Here is a 19,192-nt window from a genome sequence, read left to right on the forward strand (position 1 = left end):
AATTTATCATTCAATACGTAATTTTAAAAAGGATTTTAAAATTCTCTAGTGCAAAATTAAGTGACTCAGCTTATTTTCATACTGCATATTTTTTCCTGATAGTTTCTTGTATGCAGCTGCCAGAGCCCATAGATTTACATCTCCAAAAAGCTACTCACATTGCACAGTTTAATGACAACAGAAGTTGTAAAAATCAGACTTTATCAGACTTACCGCCAATGCTTTAGACAACTTTGTTCTGTAGTTATTCAAAACAATTGCATCAATGTCCTTAAGTGGCACATATGCAAAGCCATCCTTGATATACACTCTTCTAGCTCTRAATAACTCAACAGCATCTGAAAGTCCAACCTGAAAAAGTGTGGGGGAGGGGTAAAAACAACAACAACAACAACAAAAAAAGCAGCAGTATGGTTTAGCAAAAAAACAGCAATAACAATGCTTATGATCCTAAAATTCAAGTCAACACCTTTAGGGTCATTTTGTATCTTTTAACAAAGCTCTAGGCAAAAAGAAAAACTTTTGAAAGCAAACGATGACTTTGAAASAGTTCATCATTATTCTGATGGGAAAAAACATTGCTTACAGAAAGCAACACAAATTGGCAAAATAAGGAACTTCACAATTTGCATCTATAACTATTAGCTTGATTATGTAACCTTGCATCAATAATTTGATATTTGTAAATGAACTTCTGCTGGCCTTCTGTTTCAGGTATCTGGAAATACTTGATTAATTAATGTAAAATAGACAGGACAGTCTTTAGAAATGGATCTAGAACCCAGCTACCTGCACTCAGAAAAAGAATGGATGGAGTAAGGTAGATGTTTGTTCYTTCTCAACTTGCTTTCTTGCAGAAAGAACTGAAGGGTAGTTCAGCCAGACCAAACTTAGTTTCAGCAACTGATGTTGGACTCTATCCTAAACAGCCTGTCAGCCAGGTGATACATCTGGGAAGTGTTAACAATTAGGACCCTTTTTTGTGGCAAGTGATGGAGTGACAGAAGAAGGCGGAAAACATTAATGGTAGTTTAAAGCCCCCTTCATCCTTATTAGCCTCTCCTTTCACTCTCATATTGCCATGAAAAACAGGAATTTTCAATAGTATCAGTTAATTCAGATATTTTAATCATCTGCTAGTAACAGAACTAAATAAGTTAAAATTAGTACTCTCAGTTTTAAGGTAAGATAATAAGCACAAATCCATGAAATTTTCTGCTTACCTTATAGAACATCTGTTCTTTTACTTTACTCATACTGAAGCCAGGGGTTGATGCACACAAATCATTTGCCCATTCATTTTTCAGATCTTCGCTGATCTGTAATTAAGAAACTCATATTTTAAAACTGCCAGAATACTTAAGAATTAAGGAGCAGGGGCAGTTCATGAGAGAAACAAATACTTGATTTTTATCATCATTTTAGCTGACAAGATGAATAAAATGACTACATATTCAGCAAGTGATCACGAAAAGTTAAGCATAATTAAAAATATCATCAAAACTTTAGTGGGCACTAATGTAAAATAATATTTCTTCTAAAGCAGTAGTGTAGCTATAAAAACATAATACTTTAAGAGACTAACAGAAAAACTATGAAACTTTTTAAAAAAAGATTTATAACAATCCCTGCTCCTATCTAGACTTACTTCATTTATTAAATCATAGTGGCAATTAACTGAATGCAATTAAACAAGTAGGGAATTAAAAACACCAGATTATTAAAAAAAATGGTAAGCTTCAGGTAATTTTTAAAGTCAAATTTTAAAAGATGATGCATGTCATGGAAGTTGGGGGGGGGAACAGTGGGATATTTACTGTTCTCCTAATGTTAGTGCTTTCACACTTTCGGGAAACAGTTAAGTTTAGTAATGCTCTGATTTAACTTTTTAAAATTTCACGTATTTAAAGTATTTTAGCCAAAATTTCTTGCTTAAAAAAGTCAGGAACAATGTTACATTTCCCAATTCCTAAAAGCAAGTATGTGTGCACATGCACATACACACGTGTGTGTCTATGTATAAATGTATATAAATGCTTTGCAACTGCTAATAATGTGGATTTTGGTTAGTAACAAATATAACAGAAAAGTTGTATTTTAAATAAGCATATTTTAGTGATTTTTTTAAACAACCAATGAATCACTTTGTGGTTTTGTTAAGGGCAGAATGAAGATCAAAATTTGATACTAAAGTGTATCAAAAGTAGTATCAAAATTTGATACTAAATCAGGAGCTCTAGCTCCTGATTAAGCTCAGGTTTTTATATCCTGAAAAAAAGTCATAAATGAAAAATAAGAATAAAATCACTGATGAAATCATAAATAAATCATCCATGCTGATAAATAAAACATACATGCTGGTAATCTAGTGGTTAGACCTAATAATTTAGCTATAAGCAACAGTCCTAAATATTCCCACAATAAGTTCTTGATAATGCATTACAGAGAAGTTCCCTGATTGAAAGGAATTAAACACTAAGGAGCACAGAATATCTTCCTGAACACTTGAGCAGTGTCACCAAAATATAACAAATTGAGTGACATAGCTGTACATAAACTGGACATGCCCTCCAAAATCAACACCTCCAGAATACATTTGTGGAAACAATACAAGAAAATGCTGGCTATGAAATAATTTGATTAMCAACTTTTTGTTAGCCTCTGCAAGCAAAGGTTCCCATTTTTCTAAAGATACATCCTAGAAATTCACACAATGTCACAAATACTAACAAAACCACTCTACTACTTCTGGATGATATATTTCCTCGTATAAATAAGCATGAATCTTAACTACCACCAACTAAGTTTTCTCTTCATCTACCATACACCAAAATTTTAATTTCAGAATAGTGGCATCTATTTTTTCTCCCAAATTTAGCAAATTTTTCTAAACATATGGTAGACCTGGGATGTAGACTGCTCAAGAGGGCCCAGCCTACCAGGTCTTTCTAGTCACTCAGTGAAAATGACTTTGAATTGCAACAGCACAATGCATTGTACAGACATCATGGTTAAAATTGTATGATTTCTTTTATGGTATCCCAAAAGAAGAAAAGGAAAATGTCAAAAATGAGCCAACACTATTTCTACAAAAGCTATTAAAACACAGTCCAGTGACTGATTCGGAGTTAGGTCTGATGGTTGTGGGAGAATGAAGAGGGGAAAGGCAAGGGTTGCTTGCTTACTTGTTTTCTGAAAGTGAGTTAGCTAATTTTAATCAACAAAACCACCCTAATCAGTATTACAGTTATTTTTAAAAGTCTTATCCTTTAAAACGTCAACATAAATAATCAAAATCTGATTCCAAACTTTACAAGCTGTCCAGATCCTTCTTTATTAGTAATTTGACCATTTCATAATTTTTGCAGCTGTAAAGTCACAGTGACTTTATAGATTTTCATGCAGCTTACTAGCAAGAAGTTTTTAAGAATTGTGTAAAAGCTATCCTGGTGAGCCCTCCATAAAAAGAGGCTAATGGGCAATGACTAAAAACATGGATAACTTTGTGAACACCACTGAAAATACAGTGAGGTCAAATAAGTAATAAAGTAGTTAAATAATTTATTTCCTACAGCCTCAGGTATCTTACAGGTTAGGCAAACCACCTCAGTATGCCCCAATACCCTTCAACAATGCTCCAGAAAGTTTGCGTACTGCTTTTTCACTGAATCTCCACTGTCTGGATATTTTCAGCTAATGGAGATAGAAGTAAATGAAATAAGGATATCCTTAGCTTCTATTAAAGCTGGCAGAAGATTCTAGAATATACTAGTGGTTTAAAAATAAAACTTGCTTTCCTAAAGACTGGAAGACTAAAAGAAAATTGCATAGGTAATAAGGATTTCTCCATTTTTTTTACATAAAAAGATGTAAAAGGTAAATCTGACTGAAGGAACRACAACGAAAACTYTCTCTCTCAAAAATTTGAATAGTARCAAAATTAATATGGTATTTTATGTGAAAAACAGGACTTACACTTAGAATCAAGTTTTCAGTTGCAGAATGTTATATACCTCTGTAGATGGGGSACCTTGAAACATGCACCCCATTTTTTTCTTGGCTCATCCAACCAGAAAAAACTTAATTTTTTACAAACACTACAATTTGTACATTTAGGAATTTCATATCTGAAGTGGCACCCACACAAATACATTCCTGTAATCATTAATTAGACAGAATTAAGTACAGTTTTGAAATCTTGATTAGAATCCTGAAAGATAAACAGGCTGCTTAATTTTTGACAGAATGTGAAAGTGTTCATCAGATAAAATACTCTCATGCTCAAAAAATAAAGATGATCAGCAGAATCCCGCAAGGGTATCATGAAAGGGAGATGTTAGCAAGCACTTAGGGAGCACTTCTGAATTCTCAGTTGCCCAAAGTGACCCAACAGCGAGATACGTGGTGCCCCTTCCCTGCTCCTGCCTTCTTGTAGCTGCACAGTCCTGACCCTCTTTGCTTCAGCCTTGGTGCTCAGCTTGGGTGCTGACTTACACCCAAACTGATGTAAATYATTTGCCCCAGGAAAACAATTCATTCATTTTGCTTGCTTTATTTGCTGCCAGATTAATAAACTCAATCTGCTTATCACCACCAAAGGAGCCCACAACAAAAGGTAGGGCCATAAAAGCTAGAAAAAGAATCCTCCYCTTTCAGTGACAGCGGGCCACATGGTATGGCTTGAAACAATTTAACACTACACCCTAAGCCTTTGTGAAACATAGGAAAAACAGGAAGGGAGGAAGGACAGAAGGACAGGTTAAGAATGTTTTATTTGGGACAAGTTGCATAATGTCAGTTTCTCCATTTTCTCCTTCCTTATGCCCCCAAAAGAATGACTGAACTACCTATAGAAAAAAAGAGAGGCCACTCAATTCTTCATTCTTACAGTCTAAACCATGTTTTCTGCAAAATCCAAAACTGACTGACCTGTTAGGATTGAGGATCTACAAGAATCAAGTTAGGACTTGCTATTCTTTCATTATCTCCAAGCCATGAGATAAGTGGTAGTCAAACATCACCTGGAAAACCAGAGTGCTACAGCACATTAGAACACAACTAGTGTGGACACCCTTCCCACCTCTTCCATTATAAGCTGAAGAAAATATGATGTAGGAGATACATATTCTCCATTGGGTCACTACATTTCTGGTAGAGTTACGATTTCAGATTTTAAATCCACGCACCAGAACATTTGCCGCAAGATTCAAAACTAATCTGAATGTTGCCTTATGTGTTTTCAGCTAAGTTAGGCAGAAGAATGTTTCTATTTTCACCTMATTTTTATTGCATCCTTTTTTCAAGTTTTACTTCAAAGCATGTAACTTATTCAAACAGGAAGTGTGTAGCTCAAAGCAGAAAGTGTGTACAGTACCACAGCACAGAAGAATAAGACCTTTAGAATCTGCTATAGCTCAAATGAGAAATCTCACAAAGCCATTTAATAAAAATCACACTACTCTACTGCACTAGAAGGGATACAAGTCGCTTACTGTACAGTTTGTGTTTTAGTTCTTCTTTAATTAGTTGCACAAGTTGATTTTAAGCAGTAAAAGCTATCTTAGAAGGGTCCATTTAGATTTCTGCAGATAATCAGCATCTGTTTCTAATCAAACCGAGATGATTACCAAATTAAAACTTTTAATTAGCATTTTGCATAATTTACAAACTGTTGTTCATTATGTTTATGAAGGTGAAAAGGGACAGCCCCAGTAGCTACATATTTTCAATCACATTTATTACTTATTTAACTCCACTTCTATAAAATGTCACCACCACCGTATGTGCAAATAAATATATGCAACTAGAACTACTGCAGCAAAATGCTGGTTTTCTCCATGACTGATAACAAAATTGTGCTTATATTTCAAGGATCCGTTAGAGAAGGGAAATAACAACCCCTCCCCACCATCCTGTCGGTGTGCAAAAGCAGGGCAAATACATGTTCTCCCCTCCTCCCTTCCAATACTTCGCCCTGATGGATTGGAGATGTGTTTATATTCTCCAGTAAATCCAGCTTGTATTTAGAAAGCCTATAACAGAATACTAAAATTAGTTTTAAGTTCARATGTTTTATTCCAACCTCACCCCACGTCTCCATCCATTAACATGTTAACTCAAAAAAAARGGGGGGGGGGAGAGAAGGGGGGAAGGAATTCCTTTGTAATCAACCCTCTCCCCTCCACCTTTTTTCCTTTCTCTCTATTTAAGATCATCTCAGAATAAGGCATATAGCCAGCTGGTAAGACTGCTTTACAAGAGATTGCTTCACTACTATTTTGCAAAAAAGCTATCCATCTTCCTTSTTTTGCTGTAGAGTAAGCAGGCACTGTAAGTTTTATCCTACTCCTGTGTGGAGTAAACAGACCTGCCAGCTGGCCTACCAAATTCTAGTATTGCAGTACAGCAACCTAGAGAGTATCACCTGCCAGCTTAATGGGATTCTCACACTGCTAATGGCTATGATGAAAGAGGCCACCTTTGAATCTTTGTTCTCCTAATACATCTAGTCATCTACAAGAGGTAGCTATAAACCTAGAAATCCATGCATTTTTTCCCCTTATCTGGGACAAGAACCAAATAAAAAAGAAACAGTGAATTTTGTCCTGACAGATAAGTTACCTGCTTTCACTTAAATCTATCTTCTGAAACTTGAATGRTTAAACTGAAGAATTTAYTTCCTTTGAAATGAGGTATTTCAGAATGACAGCAACCTGTTAGGCTTTTTAAAGTGGCAATAGTACGCATGTGTTTCATTGCCATATTTAAACTCCAGCATTTAAAATAACTACCTTGCTCTCAAGTCTTTTCACATAGTTTTGTTTGTATTATGACTAAGTATAGAGCTAAGTGGCAGAATATGTATTTAGCTTATATTGGCAATAAGGCACTATTTGCCACATAGACATGGATCAATTCTGACCATCATCTGTAAGACAAGTATGGGTGATTTTCAAGCAAACAGCCAAATAATTATTTAAAGTAGCAGCAAACTAAAGTAAAAATTCAGAATCATTTTCTTGACAAACACAAACTACAGCCTACTCTGCCCTAGTAACAGTTTTAGCTTGACGTAATTTTAAGATAAATGCTTAAAATCAGAAAGTGTCAGGAGCTTACATTCTCAGCCATTCTGTTTGGGAATGGAAGAACACTTACTTGATGCCTCTAAACTGCTATCAGAGAAACATTTTGATTCATACACCTGCCACCAAAATGGGTAATTGTAGTCATGACCTTTTAGTAGACAGAAATGATACTGAGTTTTTTTTTCCCCACATGTATCTGTGCTTATTAAGGACACAAACCAGTGACATTCTCATTAATCCAAATTTAGTTTTAGGATCTTCTGTACCTTCTAAAAAGGCAGTCATAAAACATTAAAGTTTTCAGGAAGCTAAACTACAAATATTTATACAACTGTCCCACTGAGATAAATGCTTCTGAAGAAAGCACAATAGTAGTATCAGAAAGTCTCTCATAGGATTGCTCTGATCATAAAAATGGAAATTAAAGAAGTTTAATTTCTACTGCTTAAAGCTCAAAAAAGTACTTTAACTGCAACATCAAAGAAAAGCTACTGAGGGGGAAAAAAAAGAAAAAGAAAGAACGAACTTCACTAATGCATTTTGCTCTTTCCTCTTACTTTGCAGTTCTTATTCTTTCTTCTCTGGTAGATGCACTATGGAGCATTAGCTCCACCAACTGACTATTCTGACCTGCTATTTTTTCCCCATTACTATGATATACTAAAAAATTAGAACAGTTAATTCTGCAACAACTGTCTGCTACTCAAAAATAAGACATCTAATCTATAAGTTACAAAAGAAGCCATATTTTTTTTTAATTTCAAGATGCCTTTCAGAGGTCAACATCTAAGGTAATTTAAACAGAATCTTTTGTACTCTGGTGAGATGTAACACCAAAACAGGAAAAAATTCAGGAAGAAATATACTACACCTTCAATTTTATTTCTTTTGGCTACTGTATAAAGTTAATGCAGGACAGACATTAGGGGAAATCTAAATTCCATTATAYATCATCCTTATACCACAGACAAAGATGCAACTATTACTCTTCTTTTCTTGTGGAAACAACTCCAAAGAGGAACTATGTCTATTTGAAGGAACTAACAGTCAGAAAACAAGATGAAAGAAGGGTCACAGGAGAGCAGAATAGTCAAGGTGATGACCAATGTCACTGAAATAAATTTAGGATAAAGTTTTGCATTCTRTGCCACATACTAGGGGACCAAGTTTAACTCTTGGAAAGACAGGAACAAATGCAAGTATTTAATAGCACTCAGAAGAAAAGAGACAAATAACAGCCCACATGGATCTGTCAAGAACAAATTGTGTTAGGCCAATTTCATTGCCCTTGGCATAGTGTAACAGGCCTCAGGGATAGGAAAGAGAAGCAGAAGTTATGAGAATGACTTTAAGGAATTTTGACATAATACAAGCAAATAACAAAACAGCCCAAGTGAACCATGTGCAAAGCCAGTTGGAAGAGTCGTGCATGAAAGAAGTTAACTCAAAAATAGAAGGATCTATGAAATCAAGATCTGCAAACCTCCATCCTGCTAATGGCACTATTTAATATTTTCATTGAACAACATGAACATTAAGATAAGAGTTAGATTACATGTTTAGATACCATGAGGCTAGGAAGACTGCAAGGGCTCTGAAGAACAGAATCAGACAACAGAGTCTGGTCTAGAAATAAGGGCTGTATTTTAATAYAGAAGTTGCAAGGTTCCACATATAAGCCAGTTCTGTATAAACAGAGTAGTAGTTAATTAACTAGTAGTTCTGTGAAAAGGATTTAAATGAGTTTTTTGATCCATCTCCAGCTTGAAACTCACTACATCATGCTGCTGAGGAAAAATAACAACAAAAAAGCAAACACTGCATCAAGAATATATTAATATAGTCCTCATGTCATCTTAGAACTGGCAAGAGTTTAGTTGGAATACTGTAACCAAGTGACACTGTACTTTAAGATGTTAACCTGTTAGAAAATACCAAAGAGAACCATAAAATGATGAACCATCACATGCAAGGAAAGACTAAAAGAGACAAGAAGGTGGTGTAATTAGAGGCTTCTTGTACATAAGAGGTAGCCAGAGAGGAAGAAATAAGCTAGTCTTAGTGGGTAGAACAAGTAGAAATTGATTTAAATTGCTGCAAGACAGATTTAGGTTAGGCATTAGAGGGAGGAATAAAAAAGAAAAAAGGAAAACAAAGCAGTGGAATGATTAAGAAGGACGCAAAATCTCCCATTAGTGAAAAAATAGATCATAAAGAACAGCCAGCAGAGATACAGCTTGTCTTTTGACAAAAGATGAAGCCTCTGAGGTCTGTTCAAGATCTGTATTGTTATAATTGATTCTAATTACATGTCAAATAAATCAGCCAGGTATTATAAGAAAYGGCTACCACTGATAAAGACATGAATGTACAGATAGTGGGGATAATGCAAGCAAACTCTGGAAAGGGTTTTCATGCACACAGCAAATAAAATGTGATCTCTAAGAACACATAGCAGCTCTTGGATCCAGATTAAATTATGCAGGGTAAAACAGAGGAGTCAAACTCAGTTTGAGGGCTTCAAAGGAGATATTACTGACAGTGCCAAAAAAAGATAAAAGTCAGAGTAAATGGTACTTAAAAGAAAAAGTCCAGTTTTGCTACACTAAACATAAGTTAGGAAAATACTGAAGAGAGGAAGTGGGATGACAGAAAAGTGAAACTAGTGSAGAACAAGAAGCTAGTAGTGAAAAGCTGTTTTTAATTACCAGGTAAGAGTTTACGCTGTAGTAACGGTGATACCACACATACATTAAATAAAGTACAAAAACTGGTAAAGAATTGAATCCTACTTCCCTCACTGCTGAAATAGAAGAACRTCTTTAACAGAAAGGAAAAGTTAAGAGTATAATCAGAAGTTCCACAGCCACAGTAAGTGAGAGGAGAGCATGACTGAGTAGACCAGAAAATGTCAGTAGAGAAATCTGAATTTGAAATTGGGGAGGGGGGAGGGGGGGGAAACACACAAACGCACACTCCATAATTGGTACATGCAGTTAATTCAGTGATGAAGTGAAGTAAGATATTGGCAGGAGAGTTCATTACTTGAATCAATTGTTAAATTGTCTTTGAATTTTACATCCTGCAAAGAGAATAGCTATCATGATCAGCCTCAGTGCATTACCAGCTGCAGAGAAGCACATTACAGTGTGGAAGAAGTCTCCCATAGTTTAAGAGCAGSCTTAGGGATTACTTCTGCAGCTATTCATACACAGCAAGTAAGAACATAAGAAATAATGTCAAGTTGGATAAGTTAGAGGATTGCTTTATGATAGGCGTGAATAACAAAGAAAAATGAATACGAGGTGAGAAACAGGAGATAAAAGGCAAAATGAGTATGGCAGAGGAATTCTGAAAATTACCAGTTTAAAGACCCTAGAGTATGTGTGGCAGTTGTCACTTAATTATCCAATTCATTGGTATGAATGTGAAGAGTTCTGTTGAAGTTCTGTGAAAAGAATCAAGGGGAAAGCTTCCATTCACTGCCATTACAGCGAACAAAAGTATTGAGCAACAGCTCGGGGAAAGTCAAATTCATGGAAAAAAGGAATTGCTAATGAGTATAGTAATTAACATGYAATTTACATGAGAGAAAAATAATGTAGACTTCTGCCAGTGTACTTCCCTTAAAAAGAAATATTACTTTGAATACTAATTTACAATAACTGGCATGTGTTAGCTGCCAGTCCAGAGAATTCTACTTCTAACCATTGGGCAAAGGTAAAATATCAATGTGACTAGATAACTTTTGACACAACTTCTCCAGTAATGGTATAGAATATAAAGGTTAAAAAAAAAGAAGAAACTGAAATTCTAAAAATACTCATTGTTTTGTTGAAATATCTTAAAACAACTCCAAAAAGAACATATTAAAGATATCTATTTGTATTTCAGAAGCATGCAAAACTCAGCCTAAAATGTAGGCGCTATCACGCTATGTGACATACATAGACATAGCCTTGAAGAACAAAGAAAAGATAAGCAGCGTACAAACTGAAGGAAGGAATAAGATTTCTGTTTTTGTGTCTTCAGGTTACTATTACCATGATTAATTACTGTCCCAGTGTTGGGTCCTGTAAGAGTAAATGGCTGTATTATGAGGAGTTTAACACTTCAATTCAGGCATTTCTAGAACATCAATGGTCCAGATATTTTGTGTTTTTCCTTAAATTCAGATACATTGAAGGTTTTCCAATAACTGTMTTTGTTGCAATAATAATTCCCATTATGTCAAAAAAGCATTCATAACTTCAAATCAATACACTATGGAGTTAGCTCACGCTATGAGGGTCCAAAAGTACTATTACAACAAATATATACAGCCAACTTCCTCAAAGGCTTCTAATATGGGCAGGCATAACAAGTCATGTGGAAAAAAAAAAGGAAAAAAATAGAAAGGTTGAAGGTAGAAGCAGGGGGAAGAACAAGAGGTGCATATCCAGCAGGGCATGTGACAAGTGACACAGCCAATCTCACTGATCAAGCTACATTACAGAAAGTGGCCTTGGCATACAAATATCAACTGATTCCAAATAGGCTACACAGCACAATCGAGGRGAGGGAATCTATCGTTCCTATATTAAGCAGAGAAGAACAGATGCCCAGCTCTCAGCAAGAAAGAGAATTTCCTAGTTAAAACCCAAGTGACACTTACATTATATAGCTCTTTCATATGCTATTTTTAAGATTAAATATTACAGTCATTGACTGAAATATTTTAAAGTGAATATTCACTTTAAGTATCTTTAAAACCCCGTATTAATGGCTTCTACTGCCAGAAATTGTCAGGCATCATAACTTAATTACTCATTTCTAGTAAGATTTTAATGCTTTAATCTCCTAAATTAACGTAAATCTCAACTGCACACCTGTGTTTGCATGTTCTCTTTGATGGGCCCTGTCACCTTAAATGTCAGCATTTACTTCTCTTGAATGCTGTTTAAGGACTTCCTGTGCTCCCTATGTGATTGACTTGGCACATGGATTTTTTTTTTAATGGGCCTTTAAAGTATAGAAGTCCTAAGTACAATGCTTCAGTATTTTTCAGATAACAGCACTATCGCTTTAAAGAAGGAAAGAAAGAAAAACTGTTTTGTACAGTAAATATATAATAGACTAAAAACACACTGAAATACCCACTTCCATGATTCTTCTATTATTGTGATAGATAAATCATCCAACGTAACAGTGAAAAAATACACTTTAAAACTAAGCAAGCTCTGGAAACAGCGAACAGATCAGTAAGTATTTATTATTCTCTGAAGGGGGATGGGGCAATTACACTGCAAAATTCTCTTCCTAGAAATTGAATGTTCCATATTATAGCACCAAGAAAGGCAACATAGTGCTCTTTTCCTTGCAAGAAAAGAACACATTGGAAGTAGGGAATTCTCATATCTGAATATATCATATGCAAAATATCCAAAGGCTGTCTAACCATATAACATTAAAATAACAAGTACACATGACCAGGCCAAAAAGGAAGCAGTCATGCACCAAACCTGTCTTTTTTTTTTTTTTTTTTAATAAATTTAATTTTGAAACAAAGTTTTGCTTGTCAAATAACTATGCATTACCTAGTCTCTCCTCCATTAAGCAGTTTCCCAAAATTTAGTAGTAAATTTCAAATTTAGATTTACATTTCATTTAACAAGAAGCTAGCTATGAAATATTTCCTAAAAAGATGAGACAGACAAGATTACAGACTGAGGCCTAGAAATTACGAAGTGCCAAATAAGGATAAAAATAAGTGTTATTGTGCACAAGATCTGCAGTTATCAAACAGAAAGTTCAGTCAATGTTCCTGTAAGTCCAGTACTCTAAGCTTAACAGCTAGRTCCTTTCTGCAAGATAGCAGAATTTTAACTAACAAAAGCACTATTCAAGCTGCTATTTTCTCAGGAACAGAGAACATCTCATCAGACATATCCCATAATTGGTCATCAATTGGATGACATTGCTTTAAGTAAATCACATTTTAAACCAGGTAATAGATATCCATAATAATACTTTATCAAAACGTTATTATTTCCTAGAAGTTGTTAGTGTTACATCTATCATGTAACAAATGCTGCTCCCCAGCCAATTTGCGAGGGAAGTCAAACTGAGGTTTAACAGTGTCCCACTTGCATCTTTATATAATAGCACCAACGRGTATTCAATAACCAAACTACATAAAGGTCCCTGTTGCTCCAATTGTAGGATCAATTCTCTGTGTTCTTTGCTAAATAGCTAACCGATTTGGAGTATTTGCTGCAAGTAGCAGCAAATACCATTCTGCAAGAAATACATAACTGAACAAGCCATTTTTTCAAATCACACACACACAGAGGGGAAATAAACAGAATTAAAAGACAACTAGTTCTCACAACAGTAAAGAAAGATAGCAAGGCCTGTCATGCACCACTGAAATCATAAGTGTTAACTGTGACACTTAGTTAACACTCCCTCAGCTACTATGGTTAGTTTGGTATTCTTCAGACATTCATGAGCAGCCGATAACATGATTTCCTATCAGTAAAACGTGTCATCTATGTTCCTGAGTATGTTTGCTGATACCCGCTGGACTTTATTCTTCATAGAATACCGTATTGTTACCAAAACCACTCAGCTGTGCAGAAAACTGTACAAACAAAATCTAAATAAAGTGTGGCACAAAAAGCAATAGAGGAGGGCAACAAGTTGTCTTCTGTGACAACTTGCAGTCTCTGATGTTCTGTAAAAATGACTCGTACTCTTTCCTAAACAAAAATAATTCACAAAAACTGATTTCTCAAACACCAAACCTATGTGAAACCACTGCCAAAATTTCAACAGGCTGCCAAAGGGAAAAGTTATTTTCAGTATTGCTAAAGACTGAATTACTAGGAATCCAGGTCCAGTCAACTTGTTCGCCATGTTGTTCTTGCTTTTTCTACTGCCCAGTTGCAGTATTTTGAAAAATTCTGTACAAATGGATTCTTTCACCCGCAGCGTCTCCTTTCTAGCTATAGCAAGGGATTACATTGAGAAGCAGGATTAACATGCAGAARTCACTTGATGCTTTCATTCAAACCAGAATAAGTTTTCCTTTCTAAAATAAAATGAAATATTTTGATTCATGATAAAACACTGATCTTTGCTTTCAGTTGAAAAATGAAAATCAGTACGCATATATAATTTTATCTGGATATAAAAGGAAAAAAAACACATGTAAAGCAAAGACTCTGAGAATATATGTTTCAAGAGACAAACACAAAACTAAGGCCTAGTGACACAGAAGGTAATATTACAATCTGAACTGTAGTTCTCAGCAATGCTAAGAAAGCTTAGATTTCAGAAAATCCTCACAGAAATACTAACAATAAACTGACTAACTCAATCCAGTAATAGTTTTGTAAAAATAATTTACACAAGAATTTACCTTAGATACATTACATTGTAGAGTTTATTCTTTAAGCATGTTGTAAGAATTTTGAAAAAAACAGCGTTATGCATGTTTAAGCACAAATTAAGGTCTCTGCATTTAAAATAGTATATAGTCTCCCATTTACAAGCTATCTTTATATATGGTAAAACTCTCCAGAGCAAGTATCTACATATTGCARTAAATCCTTTCCCATGTATTTGCTCCACCAGCAATATAAATGTCAATCACAGTAAACAAAAACCCTATTATAAAACTGAAAATATTATAATTAAATTTCCTRTCCATTTTGTTTTCAGAAAGTTCTTGCATTTTGATTAAAATTCTCTTTAATCATGAGATCAGAACTACCATCATTCCAAACTTTTTGTAATTGACTGTCATATAAGAAATTCAAAGTTAGATATTTTTTCTTCCAGTTATTAATATCTCTGTTCTTTCCAATGAGTTACCAAAGGAGATCTTTGGCAATAATACCTTCTAAGTAGATCTTAACCATTGTTTAAATAGTATCTCCAATTAGTATTAAAGATTTCTTGATTCTATAAAGAAATAGCTTTTAATCTATAATGCACAAATCTACAAAGTCATGGTAAAAAAAAAAAAAATCTAAGCATACAGATACTGCTTTCTCATACATATAAGCAAACATGGAAAAAGAGGAGTGGTAGCTATTGAATTCCAAGTGTTTAGCTTCACTTTTGTTGGTGTTGCAAGTGAAAAGTGATGCTGAAGTCAAACTGAAATCTCACTTTGCTCCCCTCCCAAGTAGTTTAGTGGTTATTGTATTAACTACTGAGGGAAYCACTGTCACGAAGGGAGAAAATATTAGAACTAAGATCAAACTTCAYCCAACAGCCAAGTACTTTTGGCTACAAGCATCTGAATGCTGTTAGCTACAAGCATTTGAATAAAAGGTCTCACAGCTTTTAATTAGACATAGGTAAATCAGACTAAACCAAGGTCTAAACTTCAGTTCTGCATTTTAGAATCATAATCTGAGATAGACCAGAGCCATGGTTAACTAGAAAATGCAAGGTGCTTTTCTTTTTATAAAGCTTAACTAGTTTTCCTATAATACTGCAGGCAATTGAAATCCAACAGGATAATTTCCAATAGGAAATTCTCCAATTTGCCAATTCTCTATTTGCCAATATGGGAACCCAACTTGCAGTATCAGAATTGTTTTCTTTTTTCTTGGAGACCATTCCCTTTTGTAAAAGATTAAATACTTATCTTCTCTTTTTTTCTGCACAATAAGCATGAAAGTGTTCTAATTTCTGATATAAAAATATGATTTGTGCTCATTTCTCTTTCAAAGTATTTTACAAACACAACACTGAAAAAGTATACTGCTCTTACAGTGGTCTTTCTCCCCCCCACACACAATGGCTCCTTATGTAACATCATAGGGATTAAAAAAATTGGATTTCCTATTAATATTTGAATGTTCCATATATGAATGGAGGGTGAATAATTCAGCTTAAACGATCACTAGTATTATGAGGAAAAAGAAAACAAAAACAGAAATATATACAATAAAAGGTGGGTAAATTGGACTCTCAAAGGAAAGCTGCTTTGTCCTCTCAAGAGGCGTAAGAAAGTAATACTTTAAGTCTTTTCTACATATCGAAGGCATATTCAATAACACGATACMAAGTTATACTCCTAGTTACTTCCAGTAATCTGTAAACATTTATTCACACCATGCTGAGAACTGAAGCTTCAACAAGAGAATGCAAGACCGGGAAATAAGCAACAGCAACGTCTACACACACTTGCATGCGACTTGCACCAAAAAAGATGGTGTTCCTAATAGTCTCTCAAAGACAAAAAAAGCCCAAAAGCTACTGCTCATCTAGCCAAATTCATTCTCAGTACTACACAAGTCATCTTTTATCATCAACAGGCACTGTTGCCAGATCTTTCAAGTCAGCAATGTATAGTGCAGCAGTCTGCCAAATACTTTAATTAAAGTCTAAATAAGTAGAATTTTAAAATACATTTTTTTAGTATAAAGATGATCATACATTAATTTTTTGTTAATTAAAACATGAAGATGTCTTCTTAAAGTGAATGTAAATAGGCTTGCCTAAGCATTGGAATTGCAGGAGGATTACAAAGCTGGAGCTTTCTAACAAAATAGTTTAAAAAAATCTCAAAAGCAGCAGTTATTTGTCTACAGAGGCTTGGTACTTTCAGGGTTTTTCATAAGTTTGTAAAGGACTAGAATGAGTTTAAGTCCAAAGGAAAAAAAGCTCTTTAAAATCAGTTCCAATGAGAATTCCAGAATTAGGGAATAAGAGTATTAACAGAATTTTAGATGTATTCCTCATAGTTTATATTTTATGGGCCAAAACCAAATGGTTTAATAAGCTAGACTCTCTGCAAGAGATTTGCTTGTGTTTGTGCATGTATTTGTATATGTATCTATGCATGTATTGTACAACATTTCCAGATCAAACAGCATTGTTTGCTTTGCATACTACAAAAAGAAGCCAACATTTTTAAAAGAATTAGTAGATTGCAAAGGTTCTAGAGCCAAGTTTATGAATAGAACGTATGTTCACAAAGATAATTTTCAAATTAAATGAGTAAATTATTGAGAACAGACTCACAATAAAATAAGTTAGAATCAAACACAAACATCACTTTCTTATCACTAATACCTTTCGTTAAGTGGGATCTTCATATTTTACATGATTCATCACATATGCAAAAGGAAGCAAGGCAAATCTGACCTGGGCGTTATTTACACTGGTAAACAAACAACATACAAATGTTCTATCTGAAGGACACAGTAATCCACCTAAAGTCTTGATTTTATGATACCTCCTGCAAGTTTTTGTAAATACTGTTAGCTTTTTAAAAAGAATTATACATTTTTAGTTAAAAGTGTTAGCTGACTCTGACTGAGCTTCTCTTGCTGCAGCACAAAATCACTTCACTTAGTTCTCATTTCTGTGGTATAACCAGTCTCCAAGTTCAGCAGCTTTGATTTTTTTTGAAAAGCCGTAAGTGTGGTTTTAAATAGGAGTATTAAAACTGACTTAAAATTGACTTAATGAGAATTCTAGCAAACATCAGACACGCACCACATAACACAAAATAAGATTTAATATACTTACAGCTTCGAATGATAAGTTAACATGTTCCAGGAATTTCTGCCTTAAACTGTCACTCAGTTCATGGAACCGATATCGAAAGAGGTCCATTTCTTGTTGAAGAAACCAGCGCCTGAGATCCTCACTACAAAGAAATAATTTTTTATATATATATATATATATATATATATATATATATATATATATACACACACACACACACACACACATATATATAGGTTATGAAGTCTCCCTTCCATCATAAACTAGATGTCAAACCTAGTGAGCACAGCATTAAATATATTTGACCTTGGCACGGGACTGAGGACTGTGGAAGAGAAGGCAGAAAGCTCTCAGGGGGGAATGGAGGAAAATAAAAAAAAAAAAACACTGAATCAGAAGAGATTTTTGAGAGGTAGTACAGAAAGAAGCATGACCTATGGATGTTTTGGAAGAACTCAGTCTCAATACTGGAAATGCACTGCAGGTATTAAGAACTGTTATTCTCTCTCAAATGTTTTTCACCATTTATTACTTGTTTTAGTTAAGAATAACCAACTGCAGATATTCTCCATCAGTGTTTAGAGGACAACTTTTCCTCTTCAGTGTGCTGCAGTACCTCTTAGTACTTAACTATCACACTTTTGGGGGAGYGTCAATAGGTATGAAAGAACATGCACACACTCTGAGATACTAYGGACAAAAGTTCTCTAAGCTAGGCAAGAATTAACCTGGAAAGAGGCTASGAGAAAATGTATGAGGATGAATACAGCTGAGTAATATAAACCAAACATGTAACACTTGACAAGACAGCAGACTGAGTTTAGCAGCTGCAGATAAGTGAGTGGAAGGATAAACATAGGGGGCAGAAAAGGAGTCAGTAGGTAGTGTAAAATGAAAACAGTGAAGTCAGTCCCAAGTATTCACTGCATTACTCTTTGTATACCAGACTGCTAGATTCATAGAATCATAGAATCAGTAAGGTTGGAAGGGACCTCTGGAGATCATCTAGTCCAACCTCCCCGCTCTCAGCAGGGTCACCTAGAGCATGTTAGACAGGGTTGCATCCAGGCGGGCCTTGAAGAGCTCCAGAGGAGACTCCACAACCTCTCTGGGCAACCGGGGCCAGTGCTCCGTCACTCTCACAGGGAAGAAATTCCCCCTCACGGTCAGGAGGAACTGCCTGTGCTTCAGTTTCTGCCCATTGCCTCTTATCTTGTCACATGGGACAACTGAAAAGAGTTTGTCCCTGTCCCCTTGACACCCTCCCTTCAGGTACTTGTACACATTGAKAAGATCCCCCCTCAGTCTTCTCTTCCCCAGGCTGAAGAGGCCCAGCTCTCGCAGCCCTTCCTCATAGGGCAGGTGCTCCAGCCCTCTGATCATCTTYGTAGCCCTACACTGGACTCTCTCCAGTAGCTCCAYRTCTCTCTTGCATTGGGGAGCCCAGAACTGCACACAGAACTCGAGATGAGGCCTCCCCAGGGCTGAGTAGAAGGGCAGGATCACCTCCCTCGACCTGCTGGCAACACTCTTCCTAATGCACCCCAGGAGACCACTGGCCTTCTTGGCCACAAGGGCACATTGCTGGCTCA

General features: G+C 35.3%; 1 protein-coding gene across 1 annotated transcript in view; it reads right to left on the reverse strand.

Annotated features, from left to right (window-relative positions):
- The window catches only part of PRIM2 (DNA primase subunit 2), a 112,534-nt gene that overhangs the window by 87,913 nt on the left and 5,429 nt on the right, over window positions 1-19,192 (reverse strand). Inside the window, exons 4-6 of the mRNA XM_085324895.1 lie at window positions 17,622-17,742; window positions 1,224-1,319; window positions 214-351 (exon numbers count right to left, since the gene is read on the reverse strand). Coding sequence (XP_085181021.1) covers window positions 214-351; window positions 1,224-1,319; window positions 17,622-17,742 — 355 coding nt within the window. The remainder of the gene's footprint in view (window positions 1-213; window positions 352-1,223; window positions 1,320-17,621; window positions 17,743-19,192) is intronic.

The sequence above is a fragment of the Rhea americana genome, unplaced genomic scaffold, assembly GCF_003343005.1.
Source record: "Rhea americana isolate MKP2758 unplaced genomic scaffold, rheAme1 scaffold_94, whole genome shotgun sequence".
In the NCBI taxonomy this organism is placed as follows: domain Eukaryota; kingdom Metazoa; phylum Chordata; class Aves; order Rheiformes; family Rheidae; genus Rhea; species Rhea americana.